The sequence below is a fragment of the Mytilus edulis genome, chromosome 9 (genome assembly GCF_963676685.1).
Source record: "Mytilus edulis chromosome 9, xbMytEdul2.2, whole genome shotgun sequence".
NCBI lineage: Eukaryota > Metazoa > Mollusca > Bivalvia > Mytilida > Mytilidae > Mytilus > Mytilus edulis.
In genome coordinates this window covers 13,120,240-13,131,623 of record NC_092352.1, presented here as the reverse complement: position 1 = coordinate 13,131,623, position 11,384 = coordinate 13,120,240, and the positions used below count along the sequence as shown (strand labels likewise).

Genomic DNA, 11,384 nt, shown 5'->3' with positions numbered 1-11,384 from the left:
CAACCAAGTTTCAGTGGAAAAACATTGTCAGTAGTGCTGTTAACCCAATTGAAAGACTTCAAAAGGAAGAGCGAATGCGCAGGGACAACGATTTCGTCAAATTCTTAAGATTATCTGAAAACAATAACTATGATTTCCTGTGGCAATATGCAAAAATTAGTGGCAGACTTTTAACCGCGAAACACATAGCTAAACTCTGGACTACTCCTCCTACTAGCGGAAATTGCAAACTGTGTGGACACCTTGTTCTAGATATACTGAACCACCAAATATGCATGTGCACAGAACTTCAATCACAGAGACTTTCACTTTATAACAGATTAACTGAATTAACTAGTTTCAATTTCATGTACACAACGGTTTCAAAATCGGATGAGAGCTTCTCAGATCTTTTGCTTGGCAACCATGAAGATCTCTGTGACATTTTAATACCGGAACATCGTTTGGAAGTCCTTAACGAGGGATTTTCCTTCCTAAAATACTGTAGACTGTAAATACTTTTCCATTCAAAATATTAAGTTATTGACATTTCTAATTATGTGATTTCAAAACTTTTCTAATTGTACATAATATTTGTATTTTGTCTTATGTCAATCTCCTATAGGAGGAAATAAAGTATGATGATGATACCCGTTTTTTTCAATGCCACACAAATCCAACACAGACAAAAAAAAATGGTAGGTTCAAGAAATAATTGATGCAAACTATACTTTATTGTAGTTTTAACATGGGTAGGCATTATATTCGTGATTATTTTTGCCCGAGCGATATCGAAAAACTATTATAAAAAGTGTCCTAGTTCAGTGAAAATGTACGTCATACTTATTTCCTAAACAAATAAATAAACAAACATTAATTAATTAACATACAACACTACCAAAGGCCAGAGACTCCTTACTTGTATGATTTTGTAAAAAAAAAATGCATCTTTTTAAAACAGTCGAAAACAAAATTGTCTGTCCAATGGAAAAGTAGAAGCCCAAAAAAGATGAACAGTGCATTATAGAAACATAGAAGCTGGTTGCAAAAGTTGACGACAAGATCTATTTTATAACTTGAGTATGGCCTAATACTATTAACCTGAAATAAATATATTTATAGCAATTCCATTGATACGAAAGATCTACATGTTGCCTTGGGCTTTTTTTTTTCTTTTTTTTTTGCTCTTTGGTTGGGTTTTTCGTCTCAATGACAATTCAATTTTCATTATTATCATAGATATAACTGCATGTTTAAATAAGAATATGAAGTGTGATAGACAATCAGACACATTCTTTCCAGGGACCAACAGGCGTTATCAAGCTATAGGTCCCCTATGGCCTTCGACCATTAGCAAAATACACACTTTATAGAATGAAAGCTCCAAGAGGTCTTGGGATGAAAAAAGCAAACATAAAAGGTGAGCGAGAAAAAAAAATAGGGATACCGCATGGAAATTGGAAAATGGTCCGCAACATTAATTTAGTCAACTCACTTAGTTGAAATTAAAGACCTGGCGAATTTTAGCCTTTTGCAATGGATGTGATGTATGTTTAAAAAAAAATCATGGTTTGTTAGGACATTTTTATAAATCAAGTCTTGTTTTTAAATTATTTGCAAGTAAGTTTTAAGTCATGAACAAATAATCACTCACAGAAAGACGTCAAATCCATCAACAAAAGAAAAAAATTAATAGACGACCGACAACGCACAGAATATCATGTATGTGTTCCGGACCATATGAGTATTTGGACCATACGCATATATCATGACCATAAGGGTATACTAATATGGTCCAACCATACACGTATGGTCCAAATACTCATAAGGTCCGGAACATATTTTATTTGCGATCACAAATGCACGAAGACGTCCATTTCTATGTAAATTGGGTCGATTTTTTTATATAGATAAGATGAATGCGTTTCTGTTGCCAAGTGTTTTTCACAAGTATAGTAGCAGTATAGCAGAACGGTTTAAGTTTCCTATATACACCAAATGATACATTTTGCCAATACAATAACGTAAATGCATGCAAATTTCACAAGGTTTAATCCAAATAGCTTTCTTACTATCCAATAACTTTCAAGTACGAAAAAGACAGGGCAGAAGTATATTTTGTCTTTATGTTTCGTATTTGCACAACTTTTGAAAGTGGATTATGCATTCGTTCTAAAATAAAATTAGACCAGATAAAAGTTGAAAGATTACATAACTCGACAATCGCAATTGTTAAATCCGAAAAAGATAATCAATCAATACATGCATTCAGTAAGTCAATCTTTTTTCTGAAAGAACATGGCTTTGCGATATCTTATTATGAAAATTGATTGTCGAAACATAACAAAAACACAATTAAAGGACGTTTAATTAATCAATATAAATCAAAACACAAATTCCTGATTAGTATTTCGAATTATTTTATATAGGCGTTGAGAACCTTTGGTGACCCCACGGTTTAAATGTTTATATTAAGGACGTCGTGAGCAATGGGCGTTATAGACGAACGTTCACCTAATCTGTCCCAGTCAATGGGATATTAAAGTGCGCCAATCAATGTCCATAGCCACACTGTTATGAATTCGATACTACCCATTTCAACAGGTGTGCTGGTTTTATGAGATACGCAACTACTTTTTTCACGTTCATTGACTTTTACACATCAAAAAATAATAACAATTTCAACAATTATGTCAGAGAACTGAGTTGGAGATGAGGACAATCATTTCCATCATAAAATTTCAGATATCATCTTAATGTCATTTTAGTTTCATATGTGATCTGCTAATACAAACTAATGAGTTGTACTTATTGTTGAATACCGTTCGATGACCTATAGTTGTTTATTATTTCGTCATTTGGTCTCTTGTGGAGAGTTGTCTCATTAGCAAACATACCAGATCTTCTTCTTATATTTACTTAATAATTTTAAAAGGGGGTTGAGAAAATGGACCCTTTAAAAGATATTTATCAACCTCCTGCTGTAATAAATTTGTGACTACTTCAGGATTTTTCCTGGCAGTTTAAATTATGAGAATAGCCTCCTCATTGGATGTTTGTGTCTGGAACTGAAATGAGGATTTTTTTTTAGATTATTCCCATTTACAGAAAGTAGGGATTATTTTAGTTCAAAACAGAAAAACATTTGGAAATAGTGATTATCGTAATCGTGCTCGTCATGAGATGTTGGAGAGGAAGAAGGATCACAAGTTGAGTAGCAACAAGCCAAAAAAAAAAACCAAAAAAAAAACGTGAAACAAATCAAACTTAAGATGTTCTTTGGTTTTGTGAGTCTTTGTTTACTCCTTGGTTTTTATGGTTATTGTCTGAAGTTATACTTGATGAAGTGTTACGGTTTAGGGTATAAGCTGTAGGTTTGTACGTACGACTATTTCAGGCTACTCAGTAAACACTCTATTCTCGCGTTCGTCGTTTACTGTTAGCCAACGCGTATACAAAGACATTTGATGAACATGTATATACTTTTATTGTTATTGTATGTAAATATTATTAGTAAGGTCTCTTGGAGTAATAGTATAGAGTTCGTCTTCATTGTTTGACCATGGGGGTCCCCTGACTGAACGATGTTCCCACCTTTTGTTTACCCTTATTTCACACGTTCCCGCTTTATTACCTTGTTATTTTATTAGCGTTAGGCATATATATTGTAACCGGGGCCCATACATGCTAAGAGTAAGCTTAGATAAGTCCCGTTTGTCCATTTCCCGACTCGACAGAATGTCAACATTCCGATCACCGCCATTTGCATCACTATGTTTATTGACGTCAGTGACCTGAGATCAGCATCAAATCAGCATAACGTAATTTACCCACCATCTCCATAGGGGCACGAGACGTTGGTGGGAGAGAGATATAAAAGCAAGTGCACAACAGTCTTCAGGGAGACTGCGTCCCGCTACCAGGGCAGTCACTCCTGATACCAAGGAACTTACCAAGGCAAACCAAAAGTGCCGCAGTCGATGCAATGCATGTACCTTGCTATTGTATGCATCCCCGTTGAATAAATGGACCAAACCATAATTGACCTAGATGTTTTACTACGTTTACTACGATGTTGACAAACGATTAACGTACCGAAAAGGGGGGTCTCTGTATATTTTATTAAGTGTTCTGTTGGGTTTTCATGTGATTTATACTTGGAATAGTATTGAATGTTTTGTATATAATAAATTGTGAAGCTTTATTAATCTTGTTATCTGTTGTACATGTAATTAGTAAGTCATTGTTAATGAGTTTCTGTGCTACTATATTTAGACCAGTGCCTTAACTGTTTTGCCTGCTACGCTACCATAGTATTAACCATTTTGCCAGCTACGCTACCAGTATTACTTAGTTTGTAGCTCGACACCAGAGTTGACAGATCTATATTAGAATTTACCAAGAATATATTAACCAGGGTTAACCTCATAATAATAACTTTTACTTATTGGACACCCCCGTCCTGTAACATTTGGTGTCCGGCGGTGGGATACGTATAAAACCACACCTCGACAGTAGAGACTTGAACCAGTATTTTTTATTGATGAACTGTTTTGACTTACTTGTACAACAGATTTAATTTAAACAATTAACATGAGTAGTTGCGTTAGCCCTTCAGAAAAAATTTTGTTCCTTACAGTCGTGCATCTACCCCAGTTAGTGATAAATCTTGTGTATCAAGGCCAGATGATGTAGTAAATACCATGAATAAGAAGGTTGAGGTCTATACAAATATAGTGAACCAGTTCAGTAGAAATTTGAATACCCTAGGGGACCGTTTTAATAGATTTGAAACACAGTTAAAGATGAATAATGAAAAAGTAGAAAAGCTTGAAAATCTTTATGAATCACTTTTAAGCAGTATATCGAAAATAGAAGACCAGGTGGCAAATTTGTGTATGAGTGTTTTAGATAAAATACCAAAAGTTACCAATGATTGTTCATGTGAGAATACAAGTTCTAATGTTACTAATAAAGTATGCGGGAGTAGTGAATCAAACCAGTTGTCTAACCGAGAATCAGTATGCATCGAGACTATTGGGTATACAAAACCATCAAAATATGATGGGACCACTAACTGGCTTGAGTACAAGTTACATTTTGAGGCTGTTGCAAAATTAAATAATTGGTCTGAAGATATAAAAGTTTTAAAGCTTATTACATGTATGAATGGTGCTGCTTTGTCGACTTTAGCTGATATTGAGATAGATAATATCCCAACATATTGTTATTTAGTTAAACTGTTAACCAAAAGGTTTGCTCCTGAAAACCTGACAGATGTATATATGTCACAAATTGATGCTTGTGTTAGAAAACCAGGTCAACAATTGCAGGAACTGGCGGATAATATAAAAAGGCTAGTCAGAATGGCTTACCCATCCGCGAGTCTCGATACCAGAGACTATTTAACTTATAGGGCATTTAGAAAAGCACTAAATGATCATGATTTAGAATTGGCTATTGTACAAAGCAATGTAGAAACAATTGACGGAGCGTTGTACTGTGCTCTGAAATGTGAAACTTTTAGGGCTAGAGAGAAAAAGTTTAGACAGCAACCAAAATTTGAAACGTCTGTTTGTATAAATACCAAGGCAAACCAGACCTGTTATTTCTGTAATGAGAAAGGACACGCCATTAGAGACTGTCCTAAGAGAACTTAATCGTTAATGTTTATTACATTCAGATACCATGAATGTTAGCATGTGAACATGTTTTTTATATATATATATATTTGTTATGAAAATGAGATTTTTACCAGTAATAGTCATTTTCGATACCTGAAAGTGAGTTTTGTACCAGTAATACTAGTAGTAATTTTTGATACCGGAAAATGAGTTCGTTAAATATTTCAGTATTTTTATAAAGAGTTGCACCTCGTTAAATATTTATTGTTCTATCAGTTGAAACTGCTGAGGTGGTGTTATGTATGCATTCATGTTACCAATGAATAACCTTTTTATAGACCATTGTATGATAAACAGAGTTGTATGGTTGGACCTTTTATTGACTACAGTATTATTTACTAGTATACAGAAATATTCTGATTGACTCATCGACGTGTCTGAGTGACGGATGAGATGTCAATGGAATGTATTTATTTGGTATTGTCCTGGTGACTCATCGACGTGTCTAAGTGACGGGTGGAATGTCTGTGGAATACCATGCAGTATTTTGTTATATATTTTGTTTTACCAGTGTTCCCGGTGACTCATCGACGTGTCTGTGTGACGGATGGAAGGTCTGTGGAATATTTTTATTTGGTATTGTCCCGGTGACTCACCGACGTGTCTATGTGACGGGTGGAATGTCTGTGGAATATCATACAGTATTTGTTTTACCTATATTAGTTTACCAGTGTTCACGGTGACTCATCGACGTGTCTGTGTGACGGATGGAAGGTCTGTGGAATATTTTTATTTGGTATTGTCCCGGTGACTCACCGACGTGTCTAAGTGACGGGTGGAATGTCTGTGGAATACCAAGCAGTATTTATGTTACCAATTTTAGTTTACCAGTGTTCACGGTGACTCATCGACGTGTCTGTGTGACGGATGGAAGTCCTGTGGAATATTTTTATATGGTATTGTTGTGATTCACTGACGTGTCTTTGTGACGGGTGACATGCACAATTTAAAGTACCATTTATTTAGCCACTTATTTATTTGAACCAACTATACCATGAAGTTTACACCAAGTAGAGCAAGCACTTTACATTGAAACCAGAAATATACTTGTATACAGAGTATCTCAATTTCAGAGATACATTATACCATGTTTAAGACCATATTATTGATACCAGAATTATGGTACAAATGTTTGATCTCAGTACCAGAGATCGATACTATAGAACTAATGATGATTACTGTGACTAATTTACCAGCAACCACACAGAGAAGATCCGGTTTATTTTTTTTAGTAGGTTGATAAGTAGGTATTTATTAGGTAGGTGTCCTATTTTTAAGTTCGAGGACGAACTCTTATCCTGGGTTGGGGGTAGTGTTACGGTTTAGGGTATAAGCTGTAGGTTTGTACGTACGACTATTTCAGGCTACTCAGTAAACACTCTATTCTCGCGTTCGTCGTTTACTGTTAGCCAACGCGTATACAAAGACATTTGATGAACATTGTATATACTTTTATTGTTATTGTATGTAAATATTATTAGTAAGGTCTCTTGGAGTAATAGTATAGAGTTCGTCTTCATTGTTTGACCATGGGGGTCCCCTGACTGAACGATGTTCCCACCTTTTGTTTACCCTTATTTCACACGTTCCCGCTTTATTACCTTGTTATTTTATTAGCGTTAGGCATATATATTGTAACCGGGGCCCACACATGCTAAGAGTAAGCTTAGATAAGTCCCGTTTGTCCATTTCCCGACTCGACAGAATGTCAACATTCCGATCGCCGCCATTTGCATCACTATGTTTATTGACGTCAGTGACCTAATGACCTGAGATCAGCATCCAATCAGCATAACGTAATTTGCCCACCATCTCCATAGGGGCACGAGACGTTGGTGGGAGAGAGATATAAAAGCAAGTGCACAACAGTCTTCAGGGAGACTGCGTCCCGCTACCAGGGCAGTCACTCCTGATACCAAGGAACTTACCAAGGCAAACCAAAAGTGCCGCAGTCGATGCAATGCATGTACCTTGCTATTGTATGCATCCCCGTTGAATAAATGGACCAAACCATAATTAGGTCTTTCCACCTTTCTTGTGGAAAGACCTATTGAATTCGTTCTGATTATTTTTTTTTTCTTCCGCCTAATTTTTTTCTTGCGGTGTAAAAATGTTTCAAAAGATGTCGCTTAGTTTTTTTGTATATGATATTATTCAGTCTATACGCTTTTGAAACTGACCCTGTTTAACCGAACACTTTTCTTTGTAAGAGTTGTCTCCCCAAACACTGTTTTTCTTGTTATCAGATCTCCTCCGCAACCGTAAAAGAAAGCGACAAATTTGGTTTTCCAAATTGCTCGTTATATCCTCAGGATGTTACGTTTTATTTTCACCGAAGCTTTACGAAGACTCCATATGAGAGTTATTTCCCCTTTTGTAATGAAATAAATGAAATAAATTTGTTACTGGAAAACCATTAGTGATAGAGGCCTAGAGTCTTTCGATTTGAGGTCATTGGTCCAAAAAAATTAAAATGAGGTCAAGGTTAAAGGTCAAGGTCATGTTCAAAAATATGATTTTGACTTGTTATCTCTTCTTTTCAGAAATCCTATAAGATATCGACAAAATATTTTCACAAAATGTGTGTTACGACATGGCGTAACACGTAAATTTTAGTTAAAAGGGTACGTAAACATTTGATGTGACTTTTCCCCCTTTTATATCTTATATTAGTTGTATGGTAATATAACTCATTATCATTATAAAGTAAAGGCTTAGGGTCTTTTGATTTAAGATCCTTCGTCCAAAAAAATGAAAATTAGGTCAAGGTCAAAGGTCAAGGTCAAATTCTAAATTTTGATTTTGGCTTATTTTCACTCTTTTTCATTAACCTTATAATATTTCAACAAATTATTTTTACTAAATTGTTAGTTGCGACATGTCGTAACTTATAAATTTTGATTGGAAGGGTGCGAAGAGAATAAATGGGATTTTTGCCCCTGTTATATTTAGAATTATGCGTAAAGTGATATTACTCATGAACCATACATAATACAGACCTAGGGTGTTTTAATTTGGGATCCTTGGTTTATGACCTTGAAATTGAGGTCAAAGTCATAGGTTAATTGGACGTTCTAGATTTTGACCTTTGCTTGAAATTCATATTTATATATCATTTAGCCATAGGAACTGACATTTTCAACTGAATTTTAATATTTTCATATCAAAATAGATCCTTATTGGTGGAAAGACCTTCAATTGTTCTTTGAACAATTGGTTTTTAATTGACCTAGATGTTTTACTACGTTTACTACGATGTTGACAAACGATTAACGTACCGAAAAGGGGGGTCTCTGTATATTTTATTAAGTGTTCTGTTGGGTTTTCATGTGATTTATACTTGGAATAGTATTGAATGTTTTGTATATAATAAATTGTGAAGCTTTATTAATCTTGTTATCTGTTGTACATGTAATTAGTAAGTCATTGTTAATGAGTTTCTGTGCTACTATATTTAGACCAGTGCCTTAACTGTTTTGCCTGCTACGCTACCATAGTATTAACCATTTTGCCAGCTACGCTACCAGTATTACTTAGTTTGTAGCTCGACACCAGAGTTGACAGATCTATATTAGAATTTACCAAGAATATATTAACCAGGGTTAACCTCATAATAATAACTTTTACTTATGGGACACCCCCGTCCTGTAACAGTATTTCATGGTTTAGGACTAATTTATTTTTGATACTAGTAAATTTATACTTGATGTATTTTGTGGTTTAGGACTAATTTATTTTTGATACTAGTAATTTAATCATATTTCATATAAAATTCATACAGCTTTTTAAAGCCTAATTACATTTATGTCGACAACTGTTAATGGACACTAATTATTGTCCACTAAGCATAGATTTTTTATTGAGATAAAATTATAATGTATGTTGTTCTCATAACTTAAGGCAAGCTAGAATATATTCATCGGTCGAACAATGAAAATATAAAAGAAAACTAACCTGATATCAAAGGAAGACTTCATTGTATTGCAATAGATATATATTTTACATTATTGTTTTTTTTAATTAAATTATTATACCTGAATTTCCTATTTATAATTGAGTGATTTCAAAATATTTCATTTAGCTTTTGCTAAGAATGATGCAACTTCAACTCAGATTAAAATGACCCTGGTAGTTAATCACATCAAATATCGTACTTTTATCTTTAAATAGGTGAAAGTCATAAAAAAAACAACTATAAATATCATGTTTGTCATATTATTTTTTTAAATAATGATTTTCTTAGAAATAAACAAAAGTTTGTTTTTAAAAATAATAGACTAGTTTTTATTTAATTTAATTATTATATTTCGTTGTTGTTAGTAGGTAAACAGTTCTTCATGTCTGTTATGTTAATTCATCATCCAGTACTACAAATTTATTCTCCACAAAACAATATGCGTTATCTTATATACAATGGTTTTAGTAATCATAAAATCAAGACCTCAATCGTGGCCTATAAACTTAAACTGCTGACTTGACTTAACTGCTGAATCGATGACTCGTTTATGGGTAGTCCAGTGGAGTTCTTTTTCCATTTGCATAACGTCAATTTAAACGCATGTCTGATGTTATCGTTTTTCAGTCCGTATACGATCCAATTAATGCCCGAATTACATAACGCCAGTAAACCAGAATAACGCTTTACCGAATCAATTTGATGATTTCCTTTGAATATATAACTGTCTAAAACATCAATCATACAATAAGGTCCCCAACATAAAACAAATAAACCTAGTACTAATAATAACAGTTTAGTCTTCTCAACCGACCTCCGTAATCTTCTAGCTGATAAACGCCGTATGTTAATGTCCCCTGTGGTAGTACTGCTTTCGTTAAGAAATCTCAGCGCTTTAGTCACAACTTTAACAAAGAGAACGAACGATATGAAAATAGATGTTGTATAAGTAAAAAACAATATTGTTTTATACTCTCCAGTAAGAATAGTGAACCAAGAATGTATGCATCGTCTTGATGAATTCCATGAACTCCACCCAAAAAGTGGCAACACAGAAATAAACGTCGACAGAGACCACGAAGACACCATCGCTACAATAAGCCACCTCCGTGATAACTTTAGATGCCATAACGGATATGCAATGGCCAAATATCGTTCAAATGATATGACAAGCAAGTTGAAAACTGATGCACCGACAAAAGTTAACAATAGCACATTACGTAATAAGCATGTCAGCTTATTTTTGCGAATTTCAGGAAATCCGAAAGCCGACATATCATACGGAAGAAATATTAACCCAAACAACAGATCTGACGCTGCCAAGTTTGCAATTAGAATGTAACTTCGAGTGTGCAGTTTTTTGTATCTGCTGACACAATATATAAGTAGAATATTCCCTAATATAGTTGGTAGCAATATAATGCTTTCAATTATGAATAATGCCAGGTCAAATGTTTGTGCTGATGTAGCTTGGTCAGTATTATTCATGATGACAGTAAACAAACTGGTAATTAGTCGGATCGAATGATGACGGACATATGTGAAGTCCCCACCCACAGGCAAAATATTGAATGTATACATGCTGCCTGTTATTCTGTTTAATCTTGATAAAGCACAATAGCATTCTTGTTCTATATTATAAAGTAATATTTACATTTAATGCCTCGAGCAAAACAAAATCGTTTGTCCTCACTCAAAGTTAATTTACTTTTGTTTCTAATTGAATTTATTCTATAAATTATAATATTGTTTGTGAACAAGTTGTG

General features: G+C 34.2%; 1 protein-coding gene across 1 annotated transcript; it reads right to left on the bottom strand.

Annotated features, from left to right (window-relative positions):
- Positions 1-10,116: 10,116 nt before the first annotated feature.
- LOC139489820 (lysophosphatidic acid receptor 3-like) lies at positions 10,117-11,106 on the bottom strand. Its single transcript, XM_071276665.1, has one exon. The coding sequence runs from the start codon at positions 11,104-11,106 to the stop codon at positions 10,117-10,119; it is 990 nt and encodes a 329-aa protein (XP_071132766.1).
- Between the last annotated feature and the right edge of the window lie 278 nt (positions 11,107-11,384).

Coding starts and splice junctions, on each gene's coding strand:
- LOC139489820 (XM_071276665.1), bottom strand. CDS start 11,106: ATGAATAATACTGACCAAGCTACATCAGCACAAACATTTGACCTGGCA.